Here is a 17,641-nt window from a genome sequence, read left to right as displayed (position 1 = left end):
GATTAAAAAAAAAAGAACATAATAAAACGTTAAATTCTTCTAGTTTTATTTCGCCCGTGATAACACAGGGAAAAATTCAAGGAAAAATAACACCAATAGAAGTGATTTTTCCATATGGAATTCCGTGCATTAATTTGGGCGCGGTGCTGCTTTTGATCGGGCACAGAGGCGCATGTTGAGATGCCTACACGCCAGACGTCCCTGGAACGCACTCTGCATTACAAAGCATACAAGACGCTCGCATTCTTTCCATTGGCATCCAGAACAAAACATTTAAGAATTTTCAACGTTTTTTTTAACACACAATGGAACACCCAAAGAGGTTTCGATTGAGAAATTTAAAAACCTGCGCAATTCAATTTAGGTTCTATTCCAAAAGTTATGACACCTCGATTCCGTTAAGTTCCCTCCAACCTTTTCGTAACTGCGTTTTTGCTTTCAGCTCGTTCGATCGCCCGATAAGATGCAAAAAATAAAGAGCAAGAACTATTTTCATCCTATCTTCAAAACGAACGGTTTAAAAGCGTTTCAAAACTGGTTCGAGTGTCAGTTTTAGTTAAAATGAATGACCCACTTCCCGGAAACAATCAGTCGTCGTCAACGATATCAGACAAGAATTTCGCACTCTTATTTTACCTAAACGTTGAAGATGATGGGGCAGTACATAAAGTCCAGTTAAAGGTAATCGATTTACGGTTTTCTGAGATCTGCTTTGAACTCAAAAATGATGTTTTCAAACAATATCGAATACGATCTGAACAAAATGAACGGGTTTTAGGAAAAGCGATGGGTTCAAATGCCATCAAAGTGTGAAGGTCTCAACCGTGCCACCAAGACAATTAACGAAAGAATCAGCGGACATGCAGACCCATGCTGATGTTGGGGATGGGAAATCAAGTTACAGATGTCAATTTAAAGTCGTGTTTAACGCGACTACCACAATTTTTGAAATTAGCTTTCAAAAGTAGAAATGGCTTAACTATTGCAGATAATGTAAACCACGAAAGGCGCTATTTGAAATCGATATGAATAAAAAAAAAAGAGCCATTCACTATTCGAATACCGAACTAGGATTAATGTTTCTAAGTTTGCGAGCCGATGCAAAAAAAAAAAAAAGAATATGTTAAATCAAACGTACCGGGCTTTAGGCTCCACTTTGGGCTGCTCCAATCAAACATCACCATACGCGTAAAGTCGATCTTGGTGGGTCTGCCTAATAAAACAAAACCATTTAAAATTAAAGGATACATCTGACAGTCAAAGTACGCAATAAGACCTTATCAGAATTTTCCTGACGCGAACGCGACAAACGTAACGGACGCGGCTGCACATTCTGGCTATGGATAGAAGTTTAATCGGTAAAAGGCAAATAAATTTTTTTTTTTTAAAAGAGCTCTGACTAACAGTTGATAAGACACGATTTTCCCCATGCCATAAAAGATAATGTCACATAAATGAGTATCCATGATAGCTCTTTATCTAAAAAAAATCAAAATGCTTAAAGTTTGCAAACAATTCAGAAATTCCCACAGAACAATCGAAGTCAACTTGTTCTCTCAGAAAGCCATTTTCTTATTTCATCAACTTAACTTTAAGGTTGGGTTGATGTTGCTTCTGAATAAGTGTTTCACTTTAAAATTTTGGATGCAAAGTTTTAGTACAATTTTTTTTGTATGCAGTGAAAATTGAAAATGACTAGCTATTCTGGAATTCAGTTATGTGTGCTGGTTTTAGCTTGTGTGCTTTGTTTGGCCACTAGCATTTCCATAGAAGAAAAAGTGCAACAACTGACTGACAATTATGCAAGTTATTTTTTTTTTTTTTTCCTTTTCAAAAGCTTTCGTTTACTTGTAAATGACCAGAATATTTGTTTATGCTCTAAAGGGTGAACTGAAACAAAGTTTCGAATACAGGGTCACCCAGTTGGAAACAAAGGTATTTCAACTGGAGACCAAAGTTGCACAACAAGAATCCCTTATTGCTTTCTTAAGGAAGGACAATCACAATTCCAGAATGGCAACTGATCCAGTCGAAATTGACAATACCAAAAGTCAAATTTACCACCGAACGTGCCAAGAAATTTACAATTACGATAATTCTCAGAGTTCTGGCTACTACGTCATCGATCCTGATGGCCAAGATGCCAACGGAGAGTCCGAAGAACCAATTCAAGTTTACTGCGACATGACAAAAAGTGCGACAACAGATATTGAAAATTAAAGTTTTAAAAGTTCATGCTTTGGGCTTTAAAAAATTAGGTTATGCTGTAACGACAGCCGTCAAGCACGACAGTGAAACGAATATCGAAGCAGAAAATTGTCTGGCTCCCGGATGTTACAAGAGAGACATCCACTATTCAGCGAGTGACAAGCAAATGGCGATTTTGGCCGAACTATCCAAGGAATGTCATCAATATATCAAGGTAATCCTCCCAATAAATAAATTCATGGAAGATCCAAGTTGTTCAATTTGCCTGATTTTAACAGTACGATTGCATCGAAGCGCCATTTGAATACGAAGGGAAACAAGTGTCTTGGTGGGACGATCGATACGAGAACCCACAATATTTTTGGTCGGGAAAACCCACTGATGACCACACATGCGAATGTGGTATCACAGGCAATTGCATCGAAGCAAACAAGAAATGCAATTGCGATTCTCTTGTTTCAGATTTACGTACCGACGAAGGTAAATTTCTAAGCAATCTATAAGTTAAAGGGCTTTGTTTCAATGTTGCTATTTTTTAAAAGGTACAATCAGCGACAAAAAAATTTTGCCCATTAAACGCCTAAACTTTGGTCGTACCCACGCCGGGTCTGGCCAACACACGCTGGGACGATTCGAGTGTTCTGGAAAGAAGGTAGTGGATGGAAAGCCGACCACCTGCGCGGATCTACGGATACTAGGGTACACGTTAAGCGGATTCTACTTAGTGAAAGGAATTAACTCTCTCGAAAGCGTATACTGCGATTTCACAAAACTTTTGGAAGTTCCGGGTAAAAAAAAAAAAATCTTTCTTTAAGTATAAAGATCTTTTCAATAATTTTACAATCGAAACGATTCAGGATTTGAGATATCGATAGGTAAAATCGATGTTCAGTCAACGCCTGTCTACTTTTACGTCCAGACGAACAGTATTTTCCAAGACGTACACACACCTATAATCTTCCAAATAACACAGCTTAATACCGGATATGCCATGAACGGAGAAATAGGAATATTCACAGCACCTGCAACTGGAACATACTTCTTTTCCCTATCCGGGGTTGGTTATATGAGTTATTCTTCCAACGGCAACATGCAAATATCGCTAATGATGAACAACTATCGAATCGGAAGAGCGGAAGTACGTTTGACACAGAGTCAAGGCATTAGTACTTTCTCTCTCCAATCGACGCTTTATCTGCAAAAGGGAGATCGTGTTTGGGTGCAGATTGACGAACGCAATCTGATTTATCTATACGACGATGGGACCCATTTGACCCATTTTACCGGTTGGTCATTACAGGAAGAAATCGATATCAAATAATAACACATTGGGCAATAGTTTGGTTACGACTGGGCGGCAGTGGCAAATATTGGGAATGAATAAAATAGAAATCGATTTTGCGGATTTGTACTTTCAGTTGTTTTTACTTTTTATGAGAGAAAATCGAGTGAAATTTTGGAGGTTCCAGAGTATGGCGCACGATAGCGACCGGCAAAACAACGCGGAACTCTAAAAACTTATGCGTGCTAAAAAAAATTCAATGTCATTCAAAGGACGTTTGGAATCTCCCAACTTTCGCGTTCATGGTTGAGATAGGAAAAGGTTTCTTTTATGAAATGTCCAACTGTGAAAATACTGAAACCACTAGAGATATTGACAAACAACTGTGTTTATCACAACTTTGAAAGACGTAGAACTGACTCAACAAGTGTGGAACGACCGCAACAACTGCGGACAGAAAATAAACAATGAATTTGAAAGGAAATAACTAATGGTAGTCATTCCTTCGGCAAGGTATAAATTGCGGGTTTACAAGGAAAATGATTCATACTATCTACGATTTTGAAAATGACGCACTTCTCAGCGTTCCGTTTCGTTGTCATACTGATGACCTGGCAGACCCTCACCACTTTTACTTTGGGGGAACAACTACCTAAAGAACTCGACGTAAGTTTTTTTTTGAAAATTTTTTTACATCAAATTTAAACGCGTTCTTTATTCTCAATTTTAGGACGCAAAATCAAAAGAGACAAGCGATGTTCTAATGCAGCAAATAGTAAGCTTTTTCTATTATACTTTAATCTGGATCGCATTGTTATTTTGCTCTAACTGTTAGAACAAAATAACGAAACCCTTGATAGCAAAAATTGCGCTACTTGAGGCAAGGATAACTGAACTAGAAGTTCAAGTTCAACGGCAAGAATCCGTGATTCCGTCAATAAAAAATCAAGAATCAACCAACAATCAGCCTATTTTAGAGAATTCCGAAACCAACAGCGCATTAGTTCGAAACGCAGATGCCGATCTGAGACAGGGAACTCGTATGCCGACGTCATGTTTAGACTTGAGAGCTAATGGACACACTTCAAACGGATTGTATTCCATTATGGGATCGAAATATGTTGAAACTGTTTTCTGCGATTTCTCAAAACAATCTTTTGAAACAAGTAATCGATATTAGTTAAAGAAAAGAGCAAAACAAATCTCATTGTATATCTCGTATTAGGTTTCCAAAAATGGATCGGTTACGTTGATGTCAAAACGGCCCCAGTCTATTTCTATGTAAATAGGAATAGTCATCTGCCAACTGTGAACGTATCGATTACGTACGAATCTGCAAGGGTGAACGTAGGAGGAGGAATGAACGAAGCTACAGGAAAATTCACGGCACCCCGAACGGGAATTTATTTCTTCTCCTTTTCTGCAGTGGCGGCCTTCCCCGCGTCCTCAACCTTACTGGAATTCTCAGTTGGTCTTTATTTGAATGGTGCCCTGATTGGCGCGAGCTATGTCGAAGAAGCTAACATCGACAGTGTCAACCACCATGACTGTCCATTTTCCCTCCAGTCGACGGTATCTTTGAATAAGGGTGATCAAATCTGGCTTCAAATTCGACTCCTGTCATCGCGAGTATATTTAGCTAATCACTACACCTATTTTACTGGTTGGCTGATAGAAGAAGACCTTTCCCAATCACTTTTGTGATCAGGCTTTGTGAACCTGTGTTTTGGAAATACACTTAAAGATGACCGCAATCTTTAGTCGTTTTAAAGTTAAACAGTGGCTGATCTAAAGAGATGAGATGGGAGATATTTCCGGCAAGGTAAACAAAAAATCCCCATTGGTGCACAGAAAGGCACGTTGTTAACACGTGAATAGAATGAGGAAACTTATGTGCTTACCCCGACGTCCGTGTTTCCGGTTGCACTGCAGATTCTACGTCAATTTTGGGCACGATTTTGCGGTACAAGAAGGAAACTGACTCTTCAAAATGAGGAGCTTGAAGTAGTCGATGACTGCAACCAATTACACTAAAAGTAAAAAGTAAAAATCTATTAGATACCTTGCTGGTTCTCTATCTGTATTCTGACTAGTTGAACATGAATTTAAAGAAAATTTACAATAAAATTCTCTGAAAACGTCGTTCTCTAGTCACCATGCACATTCTATAGCAGCAGTTTCATGCCATCAAAGTACATTTCAGCAGTATTTTAAAGGCATGTGGCACCACACAGCTCACAATGAAGCCTTTTGCAATTTTTCCAAAATCTATTGCCCTCTGTTGGTCAGGACCCCTAACTGTTTGAACCAGTAGTGAAGAGCTTATGCTCTGTAGAATAATGCAGCATGGCACAATTGCAATTCAATCAAGCCAAACCAAAGGTGTTTGGCACATAGCATTTACTGTACCTCGTTCGTATCCATTACAATTCCTCCAACTCCACAGTGGTTTCAAGTGGAATTGAAAGATAGACAAATACCAACAACATCTGCTTGCAATCATTAAAGAAATGTTAATTTCTACCATCTATATTCTGCTCAAATATTGATGAATACTTACATCATAGTTGGTAACTTCGATCACCATATTTCGTTTCATAGCCTTTCCACCCATTAACCAGCAATATTGTCATATCTGTACGCAAACAAGAAATCTTATATTAATTGATGTTGCTTCTACATTATGTGAGCACGGACTTTGATAGTGATTCAACTGTATACTCACAGTACTCATTACCATACTCAAACAAAATACAACTTGTTAGAAAGGGAATTGAGTTTAGGGGAATACTACGTTAAAATATAGAAATTACGTCATAGGAAAAAAGTAATAGAACAAGGAACTCACACTTATATTTGCTAGAAAATCGGACACACTTTGCTCCTTTTCACTCCTCCTGTAGCTCCTTTCGTTCTGTTAACAATTTTGGCGGTTTTTCGCAATAGTTCCGCCAGTGACATTGCCCACGAACAATGCAACAATGCCATTTTGAGATTCCAATGCACAAATGTGGTTTAAATTAATTATTAAATCCAATCTCCCAATAATTCATTTTTCTACAATATTAGAAACCGTTAAATAAATTTACCATTTATCGGAGAACAGTTTAAGTTGTTGCCCGATTTTTTAAGGTCTCAATATACCAAATCTCAAACACAAATACGAACCATATGGCAAGTGTTAGAGAAAGCCATTGCGACACCAAAGAAAGGCAGATGGCGGGCACTCTAACACATGGTGTCATCAAGAACGAGACATTCGGTACATGACGATTAATGGAAACACGGGGCGATGACTCCTTTACGCTACACTGGCGTGAATCAGCCTGTTGTGGTATCAAACACGAGGGAGGAGCTTGTTACACGTGCACCTTTAGATATTCTGCGGCTACATGCACCAGAAAATTTCACTTTTTAGTCCTTACCGGGCAGGCTAAGCGATTGTGCCATAGTTTGTAGCAGGTGAACGGTAAGCCAATGTGGTTCTTTGTAAAGAAAACAATTTCAACGTTTAAATTTTTGTTTTTGCTTACGACACTCGTTGTTCTGGTGCTGTTTAATTTCCCATTCCGAGCTTTGTCGAGAAAAGTGGATCAGGATGTTCATCCCCATCAACGAAATGAAATAAAAACTATTTTGGTATGGAACGGATCTAACCGAAAAGAGATACGAGTCTTCGGTATGGGTAACAACAGCTTCATCAACCAAAATTGTACCTACAGTCGGTGCCAAATCACCGACAATCGATCGTTACAACCCCTATCCTACTACGACGCGATCATCGTCGTTTTCAACGATGAATTCACGGCCCCTGATCAATTAAAGATGCCTGAATTTGGAAACAAGCGCAGCAAAAGACAGCGTCTCGTGTTTTTCACTCAAGAATCTCCTCCAGCCCTGAAGCCTTATTACAACATGACCCAACTGGCCAACTTTTTCAACTGGACCATGACATACAGAACTGATGCCGATATTCCTTTGCTATACGGCCGGATCATTCCTAAAGAGGCAGCTCCTCGTACAGCAGAAGAGATTAACCGTAGAAGAGAAATATTCCGTAATAGTATGCCACCAAAATCGTGGCGGAATAAAACAAAAACCGCAGCCTGGATGGTTTCCCATTGCAAGACACACAACCAACGAGAAACGTACGTCAAAGAGCTTAGCAAATACATTGACGTCGACACATATGGCCAATGTGGTAACTTGTCTTGTGCTCGTGACATATTGCATCATTCCGATCCACAGTGTTACGGCATGCTCGAGTCTACATATAAATTCTATTTATCTTTTGAGAATTCTTTATGTACAGACTATGTGACGGAAAAATTTTTCAAGATAATGGGTCACAACATCGTTCCTGTAGTATACGGTGGAGCAGATTACACTAAACATGCACCGCCCCATTCTTACATCGACGCCGGAACTTTCAAACCGCAAGAATTGGCTGCTTATCTCAAATTACTTGACGAAAATGACACTCTTTATAACGACTACTTCTGGTGGAAAGAGTACTATGACATAGAATTTAGCGTGGGTAACATGTCGCGTCACGGTTTCTGTGATTTATGCCAAAAGTTACACGAACAACAAGATCGGGAATTTCAATCTTACCAGGATTTAACGTTTCAATGGGACGATAAAAACGCTTGCAAAACATTCGATTCAAGTTGGATATCTTAAACGAAGAGCTCGGATGTCACTGAATTTTGATGTTATGTTCAAACTCTACCACCTGTATGCAAATATAATCCCCAAAGTCAATACACATCGGATACAACACGAACTAGGTATTCAATTCGTAAGCACGTAATGGTTAACGAGGATACTTTTGTAGAATTTTGGTTATAAGATTCCCTTTGGTCGTAACAGGTGGGCCTTTTCCAGCTTGGGAAGTGTTAATTATTTTAGCAATAACTGACATTTAGTTTCGATCTTGCTGGAGCCAAGTACCTCTACTGATTGGTCAAACCATAAAGATACGCTCAGCTATTTGACGACTGTAACGTTTGTTAAAACCGTTCGAGCGGAAAAGTGTTACAAATTTTCCCGTGTGTTTTCCAAGTAACATTTTTACGGTACGTTGCACATTCACCGTATTGGCTATTTCCGTTTGTGGTTTACACGGGGTTATTATAGACGAGTAAAGTGGCGCTAATTAAACCCTGTTTTTCCTCATTCCGCGCAGCTACGACTCACGACGTGCCCATGGGTACTTAATAATCAGGATTTATTAGAATGGTCCAAAACACCAACCCGTACACCGACAAGTTTTTTTTTAAACAATTCAAATAAAAAGAAAAAAAAACTTGACTCGCGTGATTATGCGAAACCCATTACCTTTAACCGTTATAATATCCTTTTTTAATTGGAAACTGTAGTAGTCGCTAACCGGACCAAATAATTTACGGCCTCTTCTGGTTTACACCTACCATTTGAAACAAAAGAGAGATGTTAAATGTAAGTAAAGAGAAATGTCAATACGGAGGTTTTACTTTGGAAATAATTCGTTGCAATCAATTCCATTCCAGTCAAAGGGAGAGCGAATCAATTTGATCATGGCGGTCGATGGACTCAGCCAGCCGGTCACCATTTTCAGTACGACTGCATTCATCCTGGCTAGCGCTCCCGTAACACCTGCGAATAAATTCCCACATTTTATTACTTGTTAGTAATTTGAAAAAAAAAATTATTATTTTCATGTCGTTTGAAAATGTAAATACCATCTAGGGAAGCCCTGTTATCAATTTCCGTGCAGTATGCAGACCAGATGCAGTCCAAACCTTCTCCGCTAAAGTCCTTAGAAGCTCTTAAAATATTATGAGCAGCCCAAATGTAATCATCGGCCGAATCTTCATCGCCGACATTGTTGATTACACCTTCAATGTCCGTGTTGTTATTGGGCTCGGTGAAAAGCAAGTTAAGACTATTGTACGTCCAAGGTTCCAGGGCACTGTTCATGCTCCGGCCACGCTCCTCCATGAGGAAAGGATCTGACGGCTCAGATTGCAATTTTAGGATACGATCCATTTGACGAAGAAGGAAGATGCTGAGGCTCAAATAACTCAACGTCACCCACGATGAGCGATCTGCGCTAATAGCGTCCCTGTTGGCATTTACGTGGGGATCTTCTTCTTCCAAGTTGACTCCAAATATTCGGCTCACGGTATTGAGAAGCTTGCTCATGTTAAAGGAATCATGATCCCAGTTTTTGATGGTGCCATCCATTGGTTGATAAAAACGCTCAGATCGTTCAGCATCGCTATTAGATCGGCTCTGCTGCACCAACGCAGGACCCCAAATCCTCGAATCAGGTAGATCAAAAAAGGATTTTGGAGTTGGATTGAATTGTTGCCGTTGGAACAATTGACTTGATCCTTCATTTGCTAACGTAGCCATCGTTTCCGAACGCTGAATTTTAGCTAATGGAACTCGTGGCGATGATGAATTGGTGTGAATGACAGGAACCGGTTTCGATGTAGCAACACTAGCGACGATTCGAACAGTTTCGGGGTGATCGGAGGATCTACTGAAGATGAATCCTCTTCTATCTTTAATTGACATCACTGGCTCCGTCACCTGAACATCAAAATAATTGTCATGAATAGCGAACTGATAATAATAAAAACACGATTCAACTTACATTTTTTTCCGAGCGATTCAATTTTTCGGCGGGATGGTTAAACCTTTCGAAAAAACCGCCAATACCAGCCCAAATGCAGAAAGCAATGAGAGCAGTAGTGCAACATAGACCAGCCACCAAGCAGGAAAGCTGCTTTTTGTTCATAGAACTAGTCATGCTTTTCTTTCACGAGAACTGTTTGGATTAAACGTCTGGCCAGTTGTTCAGCCGGAGAATAACTAAAATGTACTACCTTTGCATCTTCCCCTTTTTCCGGCTTCTTTTTTTTTCTTCCTTCCTTGGGACCCAAAGGTGTTGCGGTGTTATGGAAACCGCTCTGTTCCTAATGGGTGTAATGACTGGTCTTCTACTCTTTGGTTACGAACGGGAAATCAAGCGTAAACATAACAGGTCTCACTGACGACAACCGCAAAACGTCGTTCGCCTAAAACATCCTATAGGGAAAAGAACTTCACGCGACAATCGCAATCGTCCAATATCAACCACCCGACACTCAATTAGCAAATTGATTGGCACGGACATTTTACAGTTAAACTTTCTAAATGAAAAAAAAAAAAAAAAAGAGTAATACAAATATTACTATTTTTAGACGTTACGCATAAACGCTTGGCTAAACATGTTTGAAAACACTATTTACCGATTTGCATGACATGTATGGTTGTCCATAAACAACCAACTGTTTGAAACGGGCAAAAACATCCGTAACGAATTATTTTTAGCTCATAAAACATAACAAGTTGATGTATAACGAATAAATACATACCAAACAATGAAGCTTTTTGAAAAATAGTAAGGACGGACCAGCCCGATCGGAAGCAAGTTTGAGATACAAAGGTGCAAAGACCTCGCCAAACTTACCTACCAACGCAACGCGAGGAAGTTCTTCTTACCTGTCGGCATTGCGGTCGATGCGAAGGGGAAAACTGAGACGTTCCATAACACATAACTTGATGCTTGGATGATTTGATCTTACTTCACAAGCTAAGATGGTAGAAGCATCGCAGACCGCCAATCGAAGAAAGAAGATTATTGAACCTTATTCACGTAGGATGAACATATATACCGAAAGTAATATTCATAATGGATGTATTGGCTTTGCCGATGTGGTTGAACATAATAATAAGAACGTTGTCGTCCGTTAACTGCGATTCGGTCCGTTGACGGTCCCTCGAAATGTCTAAATTATAAGCCAAACAGCGAAATTGAAATGTAATTAAGAAAAACATGATTTCATCAACAATGTCATACTTGGCGCAGCTGTAGAAGAGTCTCTTTGGGTAATTCTTCGATCCAGTCCCGATCTATGAGCGTCACTTGACGCACATAACGTTTGCCTGTCTGTATGAGCTCGGTGAATACAATGCAAGAGGGTTTCGTGTGGAAAAGGACGGACGATGGGTGAATGGCCACTGTTTGGCGCGATCCAAGCTGTTTCCAACAATAATTTCATATTAGAACAGGTAGATAAATAAAAACAATAACGATAAAATTACGAACAGTGAGATAGTGTCCTTCGCGTTGGTATTCAGCGACTGAGAGGAAAAGGCCGGCCAAGAGACAGCGACGGACAGGTTCCGTCAACGGTGTGCAAGATTTCATGGGGATGTTTGTCCGTTCGCACAATTCCGCCAACTGTTTCCTCACTTCAACGGCGTACATCAAATTGCGGTAATTGACGAAATTTTCGAAACACCAATTCTGCGTAACAACAAATTAAACAAAATGTTCACCATGACAGCGTGAAAATATTCTCAATCAATGTTTTTCTTTTCAACTTACTCTGTTCTGTTTTGCTGTTCTAAAAGCGCGGAAAATGTTGAGCAGAGTCATATGGTCACCTTCGGAAGACGCGAATTTAGCACGGACATTGTTGGCCTGCTCCCGTTGAGCAGTAGCGTTCACCATGATCGAATCGGCCGATAGCAGCGCTACAATGCTCACAATTTCCTCCCTGCGTCGACAGACAACCACAACCGGTTGATTTGATTGAATCGATCGAATAAGAAGTCAATCAAGCGCAAAACTCACGTGCATCCGAGATCTTTAGATGCTAAGATGAGTTTAGTGAAGCGCGGATCGAGCGGGAAAGCCGCCATCTGTTGGCCTACTTCTGTCAACACGGGTTTCTCTGTCGACTGAATGCCGCCCAGCATGAAAAGTTCTTTCATGGCGCCTTCAATTAGCTGTGAAATTGAGAATTTCAGTTTACACAAATCAAACTCGTGTTCAAAATCAATCGTTCTCACTTCAGTTGGAGGTTTATCCATGAAATCAAAGTGCAGTGGATCTTGAACGCCCAAGGCGAGTAACTGAAGCACAACCGTGGTCAAACTGCAGCCTAGAATTTTAAAAAAAAGAAAGTAATCGACTGTAAATATTTATGTTATTTTCTAGTTAGAAATCTTACGTTGAATTTCAGGTACTGGATTGGGCGCCATTTTCTCAAATTCCTGATTGGACAAACCAAGAAGATTAGAATCATAACAAGAAACTTGAATTTTCTATTCATTTACGTTTAATGTATAGGCACGGTAGCAAAAGCCGGCAGCTTGTCTGCCTGCTCGCCCAGCTCTTTGCCAAGCCTGGGCCTGAGCAATTTTTTGTATCCTAAGGACATCCATGCCTGTTGCGGGCATATGAGTTCTATTTCAAGTTTTAAAAAATATGTACACATTGTTAATATTATATTTAAATGAATAAAACGTTATTCTATTGAGTATCACCTGGCTTTGACACGACCACAATCGATAACATAGCGTATACCGTCGATTGTAACGGATGTTTCCGCAATATTTGTACTCAGTACCACTTTCCTCGTGTTAGGTGGCGGATTGCTAAAGGCCTCCATTTGCTGAGCTTGAGGCAAATTGGCAAAAAGTGGGCACACCTTTAAATTGGCATACTTGCCTTGAAGATCCTAAATACAATATGAAGATTTAAAGAAATGTAGTTTCATTACAATAATCAAACTGTTGAACTGCGCATACTTTAGCTATTGTGCGGGCGCTTTTGGCGAACGCTTCGATTTCTTCTTGACCCGTTAAGAAGATGAGAATGTGATGACTGCACATAATAAAGTGGAAAACGTTATATCGAAAATGATTTAGTATTTCTATAATTTGCATGCGAATAGTTTTCTTACTCGGCAGGAGCGTCTTTGTGGATTTGAAAGAGTGTCACCAATGAACTAAAAAGATAGTCTTCCTGAATTTGTTTGGCATGAAAAACTTGGATAGGGAATTGCCGTCCCTCTAGGTACACTACGGAAGCTTTGTTAAAGTACAGACTGAAATGATCAACATCCATCGTAGCAGACATAATAACAATCTAAAAAGATAAACATGTAATTAAGAAAAAGAAAAGTTAAATAAAATAAAATCTTAACTGACTTTTAATCGATTGTTTCCCTGTTCAGATCGCTTTTTTTGGGCTGTTTTCACAACACTGAACAACACATCTGTGTGAATGGTCCTTTCATGGGCCTCATCCAGGATGATGACACTATATCTCTTCAGTAAGGGATCCAACATGGCTTCTCGAAGTAACATACCATCAGTCAAGAATTTCACTTTGGTCTTGAAGTTCGACACATCTTCAAAGCGCACAGTGTAGCCAACTGTTGTGCCCAGTTGAGCACCCATTTCCTGTGCCACTCGTGTGGCTAGGGTAATGGCAGCAACCCTCCTAGGCTGTAAGTATTCATGTAATTCACATACTTTGGTAATTTATTCAATCAAATAACAAAACTGGATTACCTGTGTGACTGCAATAGTTCCATTTTCTGTCATGCCATGAGTAAAAATCAACTGAGGGATCTGGGTTGTTTTCCCACTCCCGGTTTCTCCAATAATGATTAATGTTTGGTGTTTCCTGAGTTCTTCCAATAATCTTTGTAGAAAATAATAGAATTAAATGAAATTCACATTTTGAACTTAGTTAACCATTACCTCTGTCTAACTGCATAAATTGGTAAAGCTTGTTTCTGGGCTAGTAAATCCTCTCTGGAGTAATGTGCTGGTGCAGGTCTTTTGGTAGCATCTGAATCTCGGCCTGGGGTTCTTTGGACATTACCATTAAACTTCACTATTTTTGGGAAAGAGGCTCCGGAGCTTCCACTACTCTGAGCAGTACGCTTGCCATGAGAACCGTTAGCACTATCGTTATTATTTTGCGATGAAGAATCTGTCATTCTCATGTCAAAGTGTGGGCCGCGCGAGCTACTGAACAAAAAATTTACAACAAGAACTATTCGGTTTCCAACGCAAAAAAATTTTTAACAGGCCAACGTGTCAGCAAATCATGATGTAATGAGTTAGAAATTAGTCAGCTATCTAAACGAGGTTATGGGAAAGATGGAAACTTGTTGGATTTGACACGTACATAGCTATTACTTGTAGACAAACGTGACTATCAAGTGAATTCGTCTGCTAATGAAAGCTCCGTATGGTATTTCAGCATTGCCAGATGTCAAATTAAAATCCCAACACTTGCTTTTTCGATTCAGTAAATCGTGCCTTGTAAAAAAAAAAAAAAAAAAAAAACCACTCAATTAGCACTAGCAAATCTGACACGGACGGGATACCCGTTTAACTATTCAAGCATTACAATTGCGGTTTTTCGTGTCCCTTTTGAAAACGTAACTACTGTCAGCATTCCAAAACCCACTTGTGAACGACTGCAACTATCTCCAGGTGCGTTTTTTTTTTTTTTATCGTTAAAAATTGGGGCTATAAATTTGCTTCTAAAAGATGTTATTATCAGTGGATATAAACCGTTGTTCCTCCGCGTCTGGCCCTGATATAAACGGCATAGCATAATGTACAACACAGATATCCCCCCCCATACTAACGGCGGCTGCAAAAGATTGACGATGATCATCTCGACAACTGTGAAAAAGTTTTTAACGCATATGCCGACAGATGAAAAGCCCATGTCGTCGTGTTCCATTTCATCCAAACGCAGCAGACGGTAGATTACGCACATTTCAACCCCTCCTAAAAAAAAAAAAACAAGTTTATCTACAACTGAACCGCTTATTAGAATTCGAACGGAAAGGACACGCTGATGTGTACATATGATGTTTCTGAATTTCTACTTACAAGAGAAGAAAAAAAAAAACGGGACTTGAAAACTGACGAAAGCGGATCCATCCCTTTTGTACATGGTAATGGACGAGACCGTTATGTGCACGTCCAACACAGTTGATGACTCTATAAGCATTTCTGTTCTCGTCTTCCTGCTGCTTTGTTTTTCTAACCTCTTCGTAATTATTCACGTCTTTCTTTAAAACTCCTTAAAAACAAAACAAAACAAAAAAAACATCTGTTTATCGTTGGTGTTCTAGACCATCGTTTTGCACAGCACAAACGCAACCTGTCGGAACTAAGCATCCGGTAAGCGTCTGTTTTTCATTTCTCAATTGCCTCATTATGTGACGTAACAGCTACGCACACGTGTACGTGTAGAGGTAATACCACTATACAACGAATAGGAAAAAAAAAAGCTTTGAATAATTTGCAACTAACCTGACGTATTGCTTCGCCGCAGGTAAAATACATTTCTGTTGAGCGATGGCCCACCACCGCCAGGCACCTGTTCCGCCCATTTGACCGAGAGCGATGACGAGTTGCTTTTTTTCGGTTCATTTTACCCTCTGCTTTTTTTTTTTTTTCTTTTCTGCTGCCAAGGGTAGAAGGTAGGGGGGGGGGGGGAATATCCTACGCATATATGACAGGAGCTCCCACTTGAAAATCGCATCAGTTTATGGTTTGCTCGTAGACAAGTTGGACCGGTTCAAAGACAAACATTTTCAAAAATGAAACTCTTGTTCATCGTCGTGCTGGCCAGTGCCTTGATTTTGGATCATTCCAGCGAAGCGCAAAACATTTTCACGAACTTCTTCAATTTCTTCAGCAATTTGAGTAATTTCCAGCGCGTCAATCGACTTCAATCGTCGGTGACAACGAAATCATCGCCGGCCGACGTTCCTACCGTCCATTCTATCGAGACGTCCATATCTACATTGACGGAAACGATGACGATGATGGAAACGATAACGACGACGGAAATCTTGTCCGTCTCCGTCGCTCCCATCACGTTCACCGAGTACAACGTGGAGACGGTGAGATCGACGCTAACCGAGTTAGCAAGAGAGACGGTGATGGTGACGATGCCCGCCCTGACCGACACGGTGACAGCGACCATGACGGAGCTAGTGACATCTATCGTCAAAGAAATCGAAATAGCCACAGAGACGGTGGAGATCGAGCCCACGACGGTCGTCGTGACGGAGGTATCCACCACATCGATCACGATCAACGAAGTTCCAATCACGATGACGGAAGTGATCCGCGAAACGGAAACGATCATGTCGACGATGACAGTCACAGAGTCTTTCACGGAAATCGTTCGTTCTACCGAGATCTCGTCCGTCTCTTTGCCGGCCGTGACGGAAACGTTGACGACTACGCTGCCCGTCGAGACGATCACGTTGTCCAGCACGACGACGTTGCCAGCTGAGACAGTTTCAATTACATTGCCAGTTGAAACTGTTGTAGTGACCCTACCTGTTGAAACGATGACAGTTACTCTGCCCGTTGAGATCAGTACGATGACTGTGTCCAGCACGATGACTCTGCCCGTCGAGATCAGCACGGTCACCGTGTCCAGCACCATCACACTGCCCGCCGAAACTGTTTTGGCTGCTGCTCCAACCGAAACTGCCGTTCCAGAACTTGTTCCTTCCATCAAACGTCGTCGGAATGTTGAAGACGTTCATCTGAAACAAGAAGAGTAAGTCATTTAAGATTGTGACATTTAATTACTCAGATTGCTGATTATTTGTGATGTGATAGATTGACACCATCGGCCGTAACGCTCGTGCCCTACATCATAAAACGTTCCATCGACATTGAATCGTCCTTCATGGAACAGCAGAGCAAACGCTCTCCAATGATCAAAATGGCCTCATAGTCGCATGTTTCTCTTTCCTCACTAGCAATATTTAACTTAAATCCATTCACACAATTAACCAGTGTACATCTCAAGACATTGCAATGGTTAACTTTAAAAAAACCGATATTGCACGGCCTCAAACGTATTTAAATCATTTCAATTATTTAAAAACTCAAATATATCAAAAACAAAAACGATCAAGTTTGAGCGTTGCGCAAAAGAAATTCATTTTCCCCATTGGCTTACTGACCATCTGCCCTCAAAAAAATGTTAACCACATTAAAAAAATCTGACCATGCCCACAGCCTTAATGTAACATTGCGTACCATAGGTATAGGTCTACAATATGCCTATAATCAATTGGAATTGAAGCGCGGGAAATCGCCGGTGCATGATGGCCTTATCGCGGTCATGGAAATCAATTCCATGACTCAAATTCAAAAACAAAAATATTCTTTTTTTTTTTTTCGTTTCAGATTCCCAGCATTCCGAAAACGAGATGGTACGTTGTGGGGCATTGATAAATACAACCGGAGGGCAATATTTCAAATGCA

General features: G+C 40.3%; 6 protein-coding genes across 7 annotated transcripts in view; 4 read left to right on the top strand and 2 right to left on the bottom strand.

Moving 5' to 3' along the window:
• The window catches only part of LOC130698017 (ATP-dependent RNA helicase DHX33-like), a 139,396-nt gene that overhangs the window by 70,460 nt on the left and 51,295 nt on the right, over nt 1-17,641 (bottom strand). Inside the window, exons 1-14 of one of the 2 annotated variants that reach the window (XR_009421843.1) lie at nt 14,081-14,557; nt 13,889-14,021; nt 13,523-13,822; nt 13,276-13,460; nt 13,121-13,196; nt 12,857-13,050; nt 12,647-12,776; nt 12,541-12,583; nt 12,380-12,471; nt 12,162-12,316; nt 11,913-12,084; nt 11,631-11,831; nt 11,382-11,561; nt 11,210-11,310 (exon numbers count right to left, since the gene is read on the bottom strand). Coding sequence is in view for 1 of the 2 variants with exons in the window: in XM_059497061.1 (XP_059353044.1) it covers nt 11,272-11,310; nt 11,382-11,561; nt 11,631-11,831; nt 11,913-12,084; nt 12,162-12,316; nt 12,380-12,471; nt 12,541-12,583; nt 12,647-12,776; nt 12,857-13,050; nt 13,121-13,196; nt 13,276-13,460; nt 13,523-13,822; nt 13,889-14,021; nt 14,081-14,328 (2,148 nt within the window). In the remaining variant the exon portion in view is untranslated. Of the gene's footprint in view, nt 1-11,202; nt 11,311-11,381; nt 11,562-11,630; nt 11,832-11,912; nt 12,085-12,161; nt 12,317-12,379; nt 12,472-12,540; nt 12,584-12,646; nt 12,777-12,856; nt 13,051-13,120; nt 13,197-13,275; nt 13,461-13,522; nt 13,823-13,888; nt 14,022-14,080; nt 14,558-17,641 lie in introns of those variants that run through there. The other variant, XM_059497061.1, reaches the window with a different exon arrangement.
• Nucleotides 1,658-3,544, top strand: LOC130698024 (contactin-associated protein-like 5). The gene is made up of 5 exons (XM_059497067.1): nt 1,658-2,194; nt 2,259-2,422; nt 2,487-2,688; nt 2,751-2,996; nt 3,066-3,544. Exons 1-5 carry the CDS (start codon nt 1,855-1,857, stop codon nt 3,527-3,529), a joined length of 1,416 nt encoding a protein of 471 aa, XP_059353050.1. The 5' UTR covers nt 1,658-1,854; the 3' UTR covers nt 3,530-3,544.
• On the top strand, nt 4,043-5,242 carry LOC130698026 (uncharacterized). The gene is made up of 4 exons (XM_057520805.2): nt 4,043-4,156; nt 4,221-4,265; nt 4,326-4,656; nt 4,716-5,242. The coding sequence occupies exons 1-4, from the start codon at nt 4,058-4,060 to the stop codon at nt 5,192-5,194; spliced, it is 954 nt and encodes a 317-aa protein (XP_057376788.1). The 5' UTR covers nt 4,043-4,057; the 3' UTR covers nt 5,195-5,242.
• LOC130697927 (alpha-(1,3)-fucosyltransferase C-like) lies at nt 6,755-8,261 on the top strand. Its single transcript, XM_057520721.2, has one exon. The coding sequence runs from the start codon at nt 6,968-6,970 to the stop codon at nt 8,171-8,173; it is 1,206 nt and encodes a 401-aa protein (XP_057376704.1). The 5' UTR covers nt 6,755-6,967; the 3' UTR covers nt 8,174-8,261.
• On the bottom strand, nt 8,831-10,679 carry LOC130698015 (uncharacterized). The gene is made up of 4 exons (XM_057520790.2): nt 10,134-10,679; nt 9,214-10,069; nt 8,986-9,127; nt 8,831-8,918 (listed from the first exon to the last, which is right to left on the bottom strand). The coding sequence occupies exons 1-4, from the start codon at nt 10,287-10,289 to the stop codon at nt 8,855-8,857; spliced, it is 1,218 nt and encodes a 405-aa protein (XP_057376773.1). The 5' UTR covers nt 10,290-10,679; the 3' UTR covers nt 8,831-8,854.
• LOC130698197 (uncharacterized) lies at nt 15,912-17,284 on the top strand. Its single transcript, XM_057520974.2, has 2 exons — nt 15,912-16,925; nt 16,988-17,284. Exons 1-2 carry the CDS (start codon nt 15,949-15,951, stop codon nt 17,103-17,105), a joined length of 1,095 nt encoding a protein of 364 aa, XP_057376957.1. The 5' UTR covers nt 15,912-15,948; the 3' UTR covers nt 17,106-17,284.

Source organism: Daphnia carinata, chromosome 9, assembly GCF_022539665.2.
Source record: "Daphnia carinata strain CSIRO-1 chromosome 9, CSIRO_AGI_Dcar_HiC_V3, whole genome shotgun sequence".
NCBI classification, from domain to species: Eukaryota; Metazoa; Arthropoda; class Branchiopoda; order Diplostraca; family Daphniidae; genus Daphnia; species Daphnia carinata.
The sequence above is the reverse complement of the archived record's forward strand: the minus strand, read 5'-3'. Positions and strand labels throughout refer to the sequence as shown.

Coding starts and splice junctions, on each gene's coding strand:
- LOC130697927 (XM_057520721.2), top strand. CDS start 6,968: ATGTGGTTCTTTGTAAAGAAAACAATTTCAACGTTTAAATTTTTGTTT.
- LOC130698197 (XM_057520974.2), top strand. CDS start 15,949: ATGAAACTCTTGTTCATCGTCGTGCTGGCCAGTGCCTTGATTTTGGAT. Junction 16,926..16,987: donor GTTCATCTGAAACAAGAAGA/GTAAGTCATTTA, acceptor GTGATGTGATAG/ATTGACACCATCGGCCGTAA.
- LOC130698024 (XM_059497067.1), top strand. CDS start 1,855: ATGACCAGAATATTTGTTTATGCTCTAAAGGGTGAACTGAAACAAAGT. Junction 2,195..2,258: donor TTACTGCGACATGACAAAAA/GTGCGACAACAG, acceptor TTAAAAAATTAG/GTTATGCTGTAACGACAGCC. Junction 2,997..3,065: donor AAAACTTTTGGAAGTTCCGG/GTAAAAAAAAAA, acceptor GAAACGATTCAG/GATTTGAGATATCGATAGGT.
- LOC130698015 (XM_057520790.2), bottom strand. CDS start 10,289: ATGACTAGTTCTATGAACAAAAAGCAGCTTTCCTGCTTGGTGGCTGGT. Junction 10,070..10,133: donor TGAATCGCTCGGAAAAAAAT/GTAAGTTGAATC, acceptor TTTGATGTTCAG/GTGACGGAGCCAGTGATGTC. Junction 8,919..8,985: donor TGCAACGAATTATTTCCAAA/GTAAAACCTCCG, acceptor TTCAAATGGTAG/GTGTAAACCAGAAGAGGCCG.
- LOC130698026 (XM_057520805.2), top strand. CDS start 4,058: ATGACGCACTTCTCAGCGTTCCGTTTCGTTGTCATACTGATGACCTGG. Junction 4,266..4,325: donor ATGTTCTAATGCAGCAAATA/GTAAGCTTTTTC, acceptor TCTAACTGTTAG/AACAAAATAACGAAACCCTT. Junction 4,657..4,715: donor AAAACAATCTTTTGAAACAA/GTAATCGATATT, acceptor ATCTCGTATTAG/GTTTCCAAAAATGGATCGGT.